The sequence below is a fragment of the Taeniopygia guttata genome, chromosome 12 (genome assembly GCF_048771995.1).
Source record: "Taeniopygia guttata chromosome 12, bTaeGut7.mat, whole genome shotgun sequence".
Lineage (NCBI taxonomy): Eukaryota > Metazoa > Chordata > Aves > Passeriformes > Estrildidae > Taeniopygia > Taeniopygia guttata.
Window position 1 is genome coordinate 5,442,938 of NC_133037.1, and position 14,838 is coordinate 5,457,775.

Below are 14,838 nucleotides of genomic sequence, written 5' to 3' on the forward strand. Positions count from 1 at the left end.
TTTCTAGGTTTTCCTGCCCATGTTGAAGTCATAATGTCATGGCCTGCAAATTAAATTCCCAGGGTGTCTGGGAAGTGCAGAATGCAACCCAATGAAAGCTGCAGAATGCAGTTCTAGGGAGCACAGAGAGGGTAGGAGCCACCAGCCCAGCAGAGTGTGGGGCTCATGGATGGCAGAAGAGGCACAGCTGAAGTAATAATGGATCAAAAACTACACACACACACACAAAAACACATATATATATATATACAGATAGATAGATAGATATAGATAGATAGATATAGATATAGATATAGATAGATATAGATATAGATATAGATATAGATATAGATATAGATATAGATATAGATAGATATGTATGTGTATATATGTATGTGTATGTGTGTGTGTGTACTTATGGCATCTCTTGTCTGCATGCAGCACATGCACAGGTGTGTGTGCAATGTCCAGACACATCTGCACATCTGGATGTTCTGCACACTGGCCAGAGCTGTTCTAACTGGACACCTGGGGCCGGCTCCTGGCTGGCACTGAAGCCAGAGCTGCTGCAGGCCGTGTCCCTGGTGCTGCCTCCAGCTGCCCAGCAGCTTTGTCCCCTCCTGCACGGCCCCTTGGAACCCACACTCACGTTTCTGTTCCCACTGTGCCAAGGCTGCAGCTCTCAGCAGTGCTCACAGACTGAGTGTGCTGAGGGCAAAGCCCTGCTCTGCTCATGTGCTCACTGTCATTTCTCACAGGTAATGGCTGCTGCTAAATCAGCCCCAAATCGGTTCTCCAAACAGTGCTTAAATGCTTACATGCTTAGAAGTAAACCACGTTTAGCTGCCTTTAATGCTTTTCCATCTTTATTTTTATGCATTAAGATCAATTTCATGAACTTTCCTAGGTAAGATGATTGCCATCGGCAGGAAGAATGTAGTAAATTAATTATAGATGTGTGTTAAATTACTTTCATTACCACTCTGAGTTCTGGTAGGGAGTTGTGTGAGCAGGATGACTGATGAAACAGTGTTTTTACATATTCCCCCGGTAATGGATATTTTTACTTGGCTGCCAGTGCTGTTGCTCAGCTCAGAGAAGCTGGAATTACACATTTCAGAAAATGGAGGTTCACTCTAAAATTAATCTGCAAAGATTGCCAGAAAACTGTGGCTAAGACAGACTGGCTGGAACACAAGCTGTCTGTCGAGGGCCTTGGTGGTGCACAAAGGTGAACTGAGGGAGGATTCATCCTGTTTACATCAGACACACCCAAATCCAAGGGAGTCACTTGCATTTGGGGTGTTGTTCCTACACACTGACAAAGGTGTAACAGCCAAGACAAAAGTCAACATGAGTGGAAAGTTATTTTCCATACTCACCTTATAATAACCTTGGTGCAGGGTGTTTTCTAGGGATTAATGGTCAGGCCAGTTTAATAGCTCTCCGCTGAACTTCAGGCTATCAACTTTCCACAGTGTATCATTAATCCCTGGAAAATATCTAGGTTCATAGCAGATATGAGTGAAAAATAATACACATGTGAAGGTAAGTATAGTGTAATATATACTGGGATTGGTGAAGGTAAGTGTTTAATCATGTGCTGGCCCTAATTGCTAACTCCAGATGCTCTTCAGAATACAAGTAAATGAGGTACAGCTTAGTTGCACTGTAATTACAAAGCAGCTTCACTGCACTTCTATTTATATGGTGTATAATTACTGTCTTCGCTGGCTGAAAGCTGAAATCATAATATCATTGTTCCTCATGTGTCATACTGAAATGTGCTACAAAATACTGTATTTGGAAGGATTTCTGTAACAGGTAAGTCAGAGGACAAATACCTGCTCAGTAAACTAATTCTATTTACCTCTAGCCACTGCACTCACAGTCTTTTTTGATTAAAAAACCCAAAATGTCTAAAGAAATAAGAAATATGTATCACCATACATCATGCCCCAAGTCATAAGCTGTGAACAAACTTCATTACATGGTTTGTCCTGCCTGGAAGAGTGGAAAGTGGAGCCCAGACATGGAGAGCAACCTGTGTTCCCTCCCCAGTCCCTGGCTGTGGTCTGGGGTGGTGCTGATGATACCTCTCTTCTCATTTCCATTGCCACTGGCACCTCTGGGATCAAAGATGTACCATCAAAGATGTTCGAGGATCCCTTCTGATACCACATTTGAGTGACTCAGTCTTTTAACACATCAATCCAGACATCCCAGAGGAATGCAGCCCATGCATGCCAGCCTTCAGCAGGTGGGTTTTCCCTTCTATCTGTCGGAGCAGTGCTGGGTGTGGGTGTGTGCATATGCACACAAGGTAGGAAGGGCTATCAGAAGGCTGAAACCTATCACAGAGACTTCCCTGCCCATGCTGCCTCTGCAGGAGCAGGGCTGTGCAGGTTTCCATTAGGCTTGTAGAAGTGCCAAAAAAAATCCTCCACAGGCTGCTGGGAGAATAATTAGAGTTGGCAAGTTTGCTCAACAAGCACTTCTTATACATAGTATTAATGGCTGATAGGTAGAGTCTGTGGTTTTTACACTTAATAATGCATGGAACCTCCTAGATATTCTAAAGATCTCTCTCTGGAGTTGTGCTTTCTGATCACAGGCATAACTAATGGTCAGGACTGATTACCTACTGATTAAAACTGCTTAAGAATCTCATCTGTCCAGGAAGGGAATGCCAGGCTCTGCAGCAGGAGGCAAGTGCTCATCCCTATTTCATTTCAATCATACCCATTCATCTGCAAAACTCTGCTTTGCACATCAAACAGGATCTAGGATTCATAAGGAATCTGATGTGTCAGAATTAGACCTTGAAGCTGACATCTTTGGTGAATTATCTTCCCCTTCTTGGAAGCAGTGGATTTGACCAGGGAAGAACAGAAGTACATTCTTGTTTGGTGCCTGTCCCAAACAGCAGTGTTGCCACAGGAGAACACAAATGTCATCACAGGGTCACACCTGGACCAGAGCAGGGCTCTGCAGGCCAAGGGGTTGTACAGTGTATAAAAGGGAATTTTGTGATGCTGTTACTGGTGATAGCAGGATCTTGACCACAGTGACACAGAACATCCCATTTACCCATGGATGTTCATTTTTTTGGTGTCAGGGTGTAAATGAGCCTCTTTCCAAATCCAAGCTGAAGCACAGCAATACCTTAGTGAGTGTCAGAGAGGACAGCAAATCAAATCTGTGCTCCTGAGCCACACTACCACTGTGGGAAGCTTTGCTGACAGTTATGAATGTCACTCATCAAAATGCCCTCACACAGTTCTGATAAGTCCAAATAATATTATTTTATAGACAATGTCACTGTCACTGCAGAGGGCATGAAAGTAATCTTTTAAATTCATTCCAGATGTAATCTGAATACACCTGTGTTGTCTACGAGGTGTTTTCTGAACACAACCAAATAAATTTGGTGTCAGCTGCCATGGGAACTGTCCTTCTGAATAATCTCCTGTGTTGTGTAAAATGATAGCATATTTCAAACATATAGGTTGGCATTTCATTTGTTTGTTTGCTTGCTTACTAATTTTTAACACAATTGCTACCAAGTTGCCTCTAGTCATTTGTGGTTCCAGACTTCTCCTTGTGTGTTTTGCACTTTCTAGACATGGTTCATTCTTGCTATTTAAATGATTTATATAAGTGGAGCAAAGCAGCACCTGACCCAAGGTGTGATGGCAGAAAATGTCCATCATGTGGCAGAGTCACTGCTCTAACATTCTTTTAAAAAGGGAGGGAGCAATGTGTACAAATTTTGCTGCACCAATGCAGTGGAATATTTGAATTCTACCTCCATGCCTTTGAATTTGGAAATCTAAATATAGAGAGGAAAGCTAAATATAGAGAGGGTAGAAGTGAGGGGAACTGTAAACAAAAAACAAGTACATGGGATAAATGTAAATCCAATCTGTGGTACCTGTCACACCTCCCCATCAAACACCGCTCTGTTGGCTTCTTTTGTGGTTGTTGGGAATGATGGTTCAGCATCCAAATCAGGCTCTTGATGAAGTTTGAGCAGCCCTGGAAACAATGGCAATTACTTCTAATAAGGTCACAAGCTAATGAAATATGAAAAGTCCACTCCAAAGAAAGTGTTTGCAATTATCCCTGCACGTCTGATATTCCAAATATCCCCCCTGTGCCTAGCACGCATATTTATGGCACAACTCTCACACCTCTTGACTTGCTTACACAGGTGCTTTCCAAACCTAAGTAAATATGAATTTTGTGTTCAATTTGCTCCACAAATCACTAAATTAGATGCACAGGCAGCTTCTACTGCGTCACAAGAGCTTTTTGTAATGATTATTTCATATTGCACTAGTTATTTTTAATAACTGAAAACATCCTCAGGAAAGTTTGAGAGGTTTCTGAGAAAGAATTACAGCTTGAGTCTGCAAGGTGGTGAATTCATAGGATTTGAGTCAAGGAGGCATTTCTAGGGCTTATAAGTACAGAATTATTTGGCATTGCTTTGTTGCAGTGATTAGTGGGATGTCATGATCAGAGGTTTAGTGCAGGGTGGCAGCAGGGTGGTAACAGGGAAGAGTCAGGCCACCCACCACTGAACACCAGCCATAACCACCAACATTCTCTTAAAATAGTCTGGCTTCCTACCTGACAGAAATGGTGCCATAACCTTAAAGGCAGTGTAAGTTTCTTTGACAGGAGAGTGAGTAGGTTAAATGAAATAGCTGCTTCGTGTCAGAAGAATTCTGAAGCCTTAAAGACCTACTTATCCAATGAAACATTTTTTGCCCTCAGGGGCAGTTTAACAAAGGCGTCTTTTCCAGAGGATTTTCACAGATAGCTGAACAGAACGCCTTTTTATTAAAAATATTACCTGTATTAACAAAGTTTTATGACCTATAAAGCTTTTTTGGGGTTTCTGAGAGATGAGGTGCCTGAGTATCAGCTCCTGCCACAAGGACAGCCGGGGATCTGGGTCATTGCACTGAGGATTTATTGATACAGCCTAGTGGAAAGGTATGAAAATCATCTTGTCAGGTCCTTGCCAGGTCATTATGCACAGCTTTCAGACTCCTGGGCCCACCACAACTGGAGGTGTGAGTCAGGATGGCCCAGACCACCAAGGATACCAAAGGAATCCAAATCAACAACAACATGAGGTTGTGACCAAGAGTTGTGCATGGAGGCAGCACTAGAAACCCTCAGAGGATAAACTCCTTACTGAATCAAGAAGCTGCATTACACACACAGGAAAATGCAAACTAATTTAATTTTTTAAAATAGTTTTATTAAGTATATGACAGTGTATTACAGAAGGCATATTGGAAAATATTCATGACCTTCTATTAATGTCTTTTTAAATGAACTATCACAGATATATTTGACAGAAATAAAGAGTATTAAAAACAAGAAATGAAGGCCTAATTATTTTGTATAGAGTTTCTTTTTTTTTCAGAGAAAATACAAGTTATAAGGACTTAAGGCAAAAATTTAAGCCCTACTGAAGTCAAAGACCACTGATCTTCAAAGAAACAACAGAATTCACAGAAAAGGTTTTGTACAAGAAGACCAGAATGACCTAATTTTAATAGTTCAGTGTATTTATGAAAGTAGTTTTACAATCCTTTATTCATATTGTGCAAACACAGAAGAAAATACAGTTCTTCAAAAAAAACCATGAAAAAATATTGTCTGACCACATATTGGTACCATTGAAACACAGAAAAAGGAGAGCTAACTTCTGGACTAGTTTTAGCTATGAATGTTGGTGATCTGCCTGAAAAGTCCTTGTTTTTATCTAATCAAATCCATTAAATTCCACTAAAGTCTGATGATTCAACTGCATGATGCCATCTCAGCATCCACAGCTCTTGGGCAGCAGCTGCTTGGAATAAAATACATCAGAGTGCAAATCTTCTCATATCTGAATTATCACCACAGGATGAGTGCCTCCTACGTGGTCTCAGCTCCACCTCTGCATCCCTGACCTGGCAAACATTACTTTGTGCAGCAGGGTGGCATGGGGCCAGCAGGAATTGCAGTGCCAGCACCAGGGGGGTGCTCACTCCAGCCCAAACAAGGGGGAGGCAGCTGGGTTTGGATTCCCTCCAGGAGGATGCAACTGAAGCAGGTTAAAAAATATATGGCACAAGGTCCCAGCTCTGAGACAGTGTTCAAAATCACTAATTGTGATTAGTGTGAGGCACACAGTGAGCAGAGTGCACTGTACACAGGTTTAATGCACTGTATTCCCTTTTTCCAGTGAGGGGAGACCTGTGTTCAGCAGGGCTTTTAGGCAACTCAGGGCAGGGGATTCCACTTCAGCTCTGGCTCATCTAAGCTTTATTCACTGATGCAATGATGCCCAAAGCCCCTCTGTTATTCAGTTCTTCATGTGAACAATTAATTAATAGTGGCAACACTTACTCTCTCACCAGGGTGTTGCAAAGAAAAAACTCACTAGAAATGGTAAGGCATTCAGAAATTGGATAATAAGCACTTTGTAACCTCCTAGGGAAAAATTGAATTTGCACTGTTAGAATGTAGGTCAAGGATTAAGTTTAAGATTAAATTTCTGTCCTGCACAGACAAAGAACCTGAAGAAGGACTCCTGTCTGATGCCAGCCTCATCCTGGCCCCCTGCAAAGCATCACATTTCCCTTTTCTCTGGGAAATGGGGAATATCTAAAGGAAAATCTTGCAGGACCTTTGGTATGCAAGCAGATACTGCAGTGTCCCAGCAGCTTATAAGAATCAGGACTTGTTTCTGTTCTAGCCTTCTCCTACAACAAAGAAGAGGATGCACATGGCAGAGAATAGAGTAAAATTTTAAACTCTAGTGTGATTTCAGAGCTGGTGCTCATTTGAGTGACCCAGAAGTCATTTCCCATTCAGCCCATGAGAACAGGCTTAAACTTCATTTGTGCCATTAATTTCCTTCCTTAATCCTTCTCCCTTCTCTCTCAAAGGTTCCAGCTCAGGCCCATCCTGTGTGGAGTCTTTGTTCCAGTTTTTTTTGCCTTCATTTTCTGTCCTTAGAGATTTAGGATCCTCTTCTTTTGCCTTTCTCTCCTTCTCCTCCTTGGCAAGCATACGATAATTATAATAATTCATGATGAACAGAAAGGTTCCAGCCAGGACCATCACAGCTCCACATTTAATGAACATATATTTATAGTCCCCAAAGGTATCAATAATAATTCCTGTAAAATATATATTTAAAAAAAAAAAAAAAAAAAAAAGGGAAATTTAGAGATGATAGCAAGAGTATTGTGTTTTCAAATCCTGTATATCAAGGAACACTCTTGTGGCTTTAGGATAAAACATTCTCTGAACTTCCGATCTCTTCCACAAACACTCTGAGCCTGCAAATACTGAACATGTGCTGCACTATACAGCCTGTGGGTAGTTGACTTTGGTACAGGTAATGCTCTGATAATTTGCACAGTTCAGTAGAAGTGGACAGAAGCTACACTGCAAAGTCTGGACTTTTCCAGCACATCTATTTTTTCCATGCTAAGCTGCTCCTCTGATCACAGATCCTGCAGGCAGCCTTTCCAGTGACTCCAATGATCAACTACAAGGATACCCACTTGGCTTGGCAGCCAAAAAACAGCAGCTTTTGGGAACACTTCCATGAGAAGGCACCTGCCCACTGGGTCTCATCTCAGGCTCTTGGCAAAGACCCTGTGATTTATTCCACCACGGGTCACCCAGCAGCATTAGAGGGGGCTCAGCTTTTGGTCACAGCTGCCCTTTCTGCAGTTACACTCATGATCTAAAGAGGAGAGGGCACAGCGTGAAACTGGAAAACATTAGTTCCAGGGAAAGCAAAGATGATGCTGTCAGTGTCAGATAATTCCAATGCCAAGACAAATGTGACAGGTTCCTCTCAAAGGTTAATGCCTCTGCTACGGAGTTACAGAGTAATTGAAGGGAGATGGCTTAATTGAAATGTCACCATTCTCTTTTATGTCAAAATATAATGCAAATCTTATTGGGATTATGATCCTGAGCTTTAATTCCCATTTACTGGGCAACACAGACCATTCTTAACATCCCAAATCCTAATTAAAGTAAGATCCACTCCTAACCTGGCCTTCACAGTACAGACAATCTTCCCTGAAACTATCCCATCATCCATTAGCTCTCTGACGTTTTGGAATATGTTCTCCTCAAAAAGAGGGACTCTTAATTACATCCCAATTGACCCTTAATGTTGAAAAGCTGATGATTAATTATCCCACTGCATTGCACTAACAAGGGGCTTTATGGTTACCAAGTAGATTTCCTGATCACAATAATAATAATTTTTAGCTGGTTTTGGTCAGTGGTTTTTCCTGAATCATCCCTAGCTGACTTGGTACACCACTTTCAATGCAGAGTGTTTTTCGTGCTACTGGTGAGACATCAACCAAATGCTAATTGCAACAATTTTTCCTTTTCTGCTCATCAGGATGACCTAGAGGTCTCTTAAATAGGTTTCAATGAGAGTTTTAATGAGTAGAGTATTGGAAAATTCAACAGTAGGATAGTCTTGTCTCTTTTCCTTTGAGAATAAGATAAAGTCATAAAACACATTGGGAACAATTTACTTACTTCATTAAAGCAGAACCCTGCAGTAGGTTATTAAAATGCCAAAGAACCAATAAATTTGCTGCTTATTAAAATGGTGGGGAAAACCCTACAAAACTAATATTACTGATTATTACACAGAACTGTTTTAGCCTCATTAGCAGTCACTAGTCATTAACTTAATCTCCCACACAGAAAATTATATAATTCAGAAAACAGCCATTTTAAAATTGTATTTTCTTTTGTTTGTCATTAATTAAATAATGAATCTCTAAGACAGCAAGAGGATACAGCTGCTTCTGTCACACTGTATGAGCTACCCAGTAATATGAAGAATTAAACAGCTCTGCAGGATGTGTCATATGAAGCATTAGCCAGATCTCAGTTCTGAATCCAGGAAAAGGGTTAAAATTACAAAAGAAGCACATGCTATAGAGGGAATATTAAGGCTGTTAAATCACAGGAGATCACTGGCCTTACTTATCTTTAGATTACTGAAAGTCCTCCTGGAGACTCAGTATTGTCCACATGGACCTTTGTGGGCTCTGCCTTTTGATATTTCATACCATTCCAACCAAAATAAATATTTTTTAAATTATTTTTAGAACATACTTAAATCTTTCAGCTGCACTAATACGACTGACTTTCCTAAGTGGAGTACTCAGAGACTTAGAGACAAAAAGCAAGGTTTGAGTCAAAAAAAGGCTTTCGTAGAACTCTTGTGTTTTACTTAAATTTGGTGGACTCCAGCCTTTTGCAAAAGGAGGAATGTCCAGGAGAATCTGTCTGAAGTGCAAGGTTACTGGTGTTGCAGGAGGCCCCACTTTGCAAGTTCAGTTCAAGAGTCTGGAGGGATCCAGAATTAAAAGATGACTCTCCAAGACTCACTTCAACAGAAAGGAGAAAAGAGGAAATGCTGGAGGAGACATCAAGGACATCCTTTCCTGTCCAGTTACTAGTGGGAAAATGGTGATTGTGAGGCAGAGAAAACACATCTAGAATAATTTCCCACAAACTATGCTTGCAAAAGTCTAAATCCAAGTGACAGCCCAGTGGCAGCAGAGGAGGAGAACGCACTCACCTCCAATGGGGGGTCCCAGCAGGATGGTGCAGCACTCGGCGATGGTGACGAGGCCGACGGCGCTCGTGAACCGGGCAGCTCCCACCAGGTCCATCAGCGTCTCGAAGAGCATGGCACACACCATGCCAAAGGCCAGCCCAAAGAAGCTGGAGTACACAATGAGCCCCGTGTAGCTGGAGGCCAGCGGGCACAGGAGGTGGCAGGCGCCGTTGAAAGCGATGGCGAAGCTGAAGAAGTACTGGATCCTTGGCCTCACCCACTTGCTGTTGGCAACGATGCCGGTGGTGGGGCGAGCGACCATGTCCACGATAGCCAGGATGGAAAGCAGGAAAGCAGCTGAATATTCATCGATGCCGGTGTGCTTGGCGTAGGGTGCCAGGAAAACGATGGGGGCAAAGAAGCCCAGGAACATCAGCACGTTTCCAATCAGGTAAATCAAGAACCCTCTGTGTTTGAAGAGGGAGAAATCAAGGTACTGATTGACTTTTTCAAAGCAGTCCTTTTCTCCTTCCTCTTCTGTTTTGTTCTCCATGGGGCCATCTTCAGTGATCTTTCCTTTCAGAGCATCCTTCCCTTCCTCAGTCACCTGGGTTTTGACCAGTGCTGTGCCCGGCCCGATGGGTCTGAAGAGAGCTCCTGCCACACAGCAGTTTAATAAAATTGCCCCAAGAATTAAAAAGCTGCCCCTCCAGCCAAAATTGTCAAAAAGGAATTGGTTGAGAGGTGCCAGGGTGCAAAGCATCACGGGGCTCCCTGCCATAGCAAGGCCATTGGCAATGGGTCTTCTCTTCAAGAAGTATTTCCCTATGATTATCACTGATGGCTGAAGGTTGAGGGCAAGGCCAAATCCTGGAAAACAGTTCAGATAAACAAAGGAAGATTTGAGACCCATTTCTCCTCAGTGCATTATTTAAGGAAATTCACAGTCAGTTGATTCACTGCTGGCTATTCAACACAACAGTCTGGATAAAAATGTTGCCCAGGCTGTCTCTGAGTTCTGGCTGCCACATTTGGGTAACCAGACCCCAGAAACACTCTTTCATTCAGAGAACCTCTTTCCTTCTGCTCTGCAAATCTCTTGGGTGGCAAAACTAGCACCAAGAGCTTGCTTCAGAGTGAACCAAAACTATTCCCTCACGGAATGCTGGTGGGTTCTGTCCAGACACAGCCCCCTTGCTGGGGGAGAGGATTGATCTATTTTTAAAAAATGACAACTCCCAGTTTGAGGCAGGTTGTTTTAGATTGGACAGTGTCAACCACCAAATTGCACCCATCCAGGGCTGGCCTCTCCTTCCATGGGCACCCAGCTCTGCTGCCAGGCAGCCAGACCTGCACAGAAAATAACATCAACCTCCTCAGCCACAGCTGATGTGGTGCTGTGAGCAATGCAGGTCTGACGCAAAAGATTTAGAGGTCTGCAAGTACACAGCAAAACAGCTACCGAGGATGCTAATTACACAGGACCCCAGAGTGCTTCTTTTAATTAGAATTTATTTTTATTGCATTTAGAGGTATAAATGCCATTGTAAATCTGCATTGCTAATTCAATTGGCCAGCTTCTCCTGCACAGGTGGAATCTGCAGGCAGAAATATCAAATCCTGTGATGGTTTCAGTTTTCTGTGGTTCTGTTTGAGAGCACTGCCATATAGAACCATAGAGTCACACAATCAGTAAGGTTGGAAAAGACCCCCAAGACCATGGAGTCCAACCTTTGACCAATCACCACCCTATGAACTAGACCAGAGTACTGAGTGCCACCTCCAGCTTTTTCTTGAACACTTCCAAGAATGGGGACTCCACCACCTCCCTGGGCAACCCATTCCAATGCTTAGCCACCTTTTCAGTGAAAAAATTCTTCCTGATGTCCAACAATTCTTTCTGATGCCCAATATCAATAATCAATAATTAAACATCAATAATATTTTCAAGCATTTCTTTGACATGCAGTATTTTCATAAAAAGTTCATTATTCAGAACTCCATCAAAATGGCATTTAAAAGTCATTCCACATATTTTCCACTCCATCATCCAGGAAAGAATGAGCCACATTAGAACAAAGCAAAAATTTAATCCTTGAAGTGATTGTATCAGAGAACATGAATCCTGAAAATAGGGTCGTGCAGATTTTTTCTTGTTCATTAGTCGATATAATTAGTTTGTTTAACTGTGCAGTACATAATTAGGCATATTGCTTTACAGAAGAGAATTTACAAAGGTCAAGGTCCTCGAAATTAATTAAGGAACACTGTCATTAGTCACTGATAGAGTAGAATCCAACTGATGCAGCAGAACCCAGCCGATGCTGGATAGCTTCAGTTTAAATGGGTTTACAAAATTATGATTTTTGCCAAGTATAAAGTTATTTTTTAATTACTTTGAAGTTTACAACATTGAAATAGCAACACATTAAAATAATTCTGGATCTAAAACATTCTCAGCATGAACTTTTTTAGGTAGCCTGTGTATTAGCCAGGACACATCTTTGGGAAGTGCAGCCTGCTTGTAATGCCTATAGGGCCAAATTCAGGATGACCTGGGAGCCACAGAGGAAAACCACAGCCCTGGTTAGAGAACACCCTTGAACAGTGCTGAAATATAGAAATGTATCTTTTTCCACCTGAAAAGATGCAGCACAGCAGGTGAGAGTTTGCATTAACTCCCCATTTCCCAGGCTGGTCAGTAAGGGCAGAAATTGAACCATCATTTCCACAGAGTCATTTTTGGTAGGGACACACCACACATCTTCCAAAGGATGAAAATGAGACTGGATGCCAGCTATCCACTTAAACAATAATCATCTCAATTTTTTTTATTATGTGAACATTAATTTGCCAGTCAGACAAATCTAATTTAATATTACCTCATGCTTTTCCCATTAATTAAATTTGGAGAGTTTCAAATTGAATAACTGGATTTTCAATTTACTTTAAGCTTTTGGCTGACTTTAATAGGAAATATTTACATCCATTTTATTGCAGTTTTCAGAAACTACAGCAGCTTTTCCATAGCTAGAATTGTTACTCAATAACCACATTTTCTCCCTAGGGATATGACAGAGAGGTCTGTCAGTGGTGTAGCAAGAACAGAAGCAAACCTGTGCCAGAGGGAGTGTTCTTTCCTGGATTAAATACATCTCACTCATATTAGGAGGAAATAGTTGGTGCTACAGGACTCAGCTGTGTAGTTATTGATCTTGTTCTTGCTTTATTAGCAAGGAGCAATCTGACCAGGTATTTCAGGGCTCAACATTTACAGCCATGGCAAAGACTCTGCTCTCATTAGTCCACATGCCTCACCCAAGATCCCATTTTATTTCATGGCAGTCTAATTGGTGCATATTGAACTAAACTCTGACCACTCGTTACCACCTTGCAATTAGCTTTGAAATTTGCTGCTTCTGCCTCAGACTTCAGAAGGGGTTGCATGTTGAAACACCTACTTTAACGCATCCAGGCTGGCATCTGTCCAGGTGGACAGCTTGCAAACCCCATTTCTTTTTCTAAGCACTGTAGGGAAGCAAATGGGGAGAGGCTGTGGGGTTTCCTGTGCGTGCAGAGTGCCTCCAAGGACAGAGCTGCCCCCACCAGCAGAGCCTGGTTCCTGCTCTGCATGCAAATGGAAACAGGCATAATCAAGTCAGCAATGAGATTGTCGTGTCTAATCCCTCCACTGCAAACAGATCCTTCCTGCTCTGCTCCTCTGAAGAGGTTTCTATTAATATGCCACAGGCACAGGACTGAGGCAGAGACCTCCTCGTACCAAAACCTTGTTTTTACCTGCTCCCTGTGACTTACAGGAGCACAGGCTTTTACATCAGTCTGCTTTCTTTCCAGGCTAGTAGAAAGGAGGCTAGAAGGAGTGTGATGTTTACAGGTTGCTTTGCAGTTACTGCAAATCCCCTTTACAAAAGCCTCTCTCCTGTGCAGCAGCACTGTCACAGCCACATGATGGGCAGGTGGCTTCCTAATTGCCCTTGAATGCTTCCATGCTAGGCCTGACCAGCAAAGATACTTCAAGCTTAATTGGAGGCATCAAGCATGTTAGCAGGCTTACAAGCATCTTCCCTTCTCTGTCAAATTAATATTCCTTCCCCAGCACACCCCCATGCCTGGAGATGATGGGTTATCAGCCAGCACCTCATCCATGCTGCTGCCCTGCTTCAGCAAGCAGGAGGGCAAGATGCACACAAAAGATGTGCTCTGCTCAGAGGAAACAGCACAGCAGTGCAGACAGAGAGATGTTGGGGGTGTTTTAGCCCTGTACCTCGAGGCACGAGGGTCACCTGTGTGCACTGAGCACTGCCCACATCATCAGACTTGGATGGTGGACTGTGGGAATCCAGGGCTTCCCTCTGGCTGCCCTGGCAGGTCTGGGACCCTGGCAGGGGTCAGGAACCCCCCTGGACAGAGCCCCCAGAGACACTGGCTGTGATCTCTGTCCATGGAAAAGAGTTTTCAATCTTACAGGATGAATTACCAGCTCTGAGTGTTTGATATAAGTAATAATTAAGTGTGGCACGGGTGCAAAAGTAAAATTTTAGGATTCTAGATTAGGGTTTCAAAGGGCACAAGATGGAGGAAATTGGGTGTGTCTTGTCCTTTTCCTCCTTCTTCATGCCCTCCATGTTTCACTGCGGTGTTGGCATTTTTCTGTTGGTTTAGGCTGGGGACACACTGTTCAACGTAGGTGACAGATATTGGCACATTATTGTAAATACAGCACAGGTAGTTTCTGGTATTTAATGTTTGTAACATCCCACTGAGGGCAGAGCCCCACACGCTGCCCTGCAGGACAGAGCTGCGGCAGGGCAGCAGAACATGTTAGAGATAAACAGAATAAACAACCTTGAAACCAGCACAGACCAATTATGGCTTCTGCTTTGGCAGCGGGGCAGAAAAACAGAGACTTTCTACAATCTCGGAATCACCAATACCCAGAGATTCGGACAGTGGACCAGACTTGCAGACACGTTCAGGGACCAAGAGCAAGGTGTTTATCAATCCTAAGTCTGTTGGGGTTATGCACAGAGTTCCCTCCTGTCACCTTAGTGTTTAGAGCAGAGAAGCTGGTGCCTCCCTACAGCTCTGTTTCTTGTCTGAGTCCTTCTGCTCACCAAAGTGCATGGAATATTTTCAGCAAAGGGTTTATGGTTTCCATGTGCTAATCCAGCATTAGTCAACTCAGATTCACAGAATGTTTTAGGTTGGAAGGGACC

The 14,838-nt window shown here is 42.7% G+C and overlaps 1 protein-coding gene across 4 annotated transcripts in view; it reads right to left on the reverse strand.

Annotated features, from left to right (window-relative positions):
- Positions 1–5,232: 5,232 nt before the first annotated feature.
- The window catches only part of LOC100228408 (monocarboxylate transporter 2), a 37,772-nt gene continuing 28,166 nt past the window's right edge, over positions 5,233–14,838 (reverse strand). For all 4 annotated transcript variants that reach the window (XM_072934826.1, XM_072934825.1, XM_072934827.1 and 1 more), the window contains 2 exons: positions 9,623–10,471; positions 5,233–7,169 (listed from right to left, as the gene is read on the reverse strand). In XM_072934826.1, the coding sequence (XP_072790927.1) occupies positions 6,877–7,169; positions 9,623–10,471 (1,142 nt within the window). In that variant the 3' untranslated portion in view covers positions 5,233–6,876. The remainder of the gene's footprint in view (positions 7,170–9,622; positions 10,472–14,838) is intronic.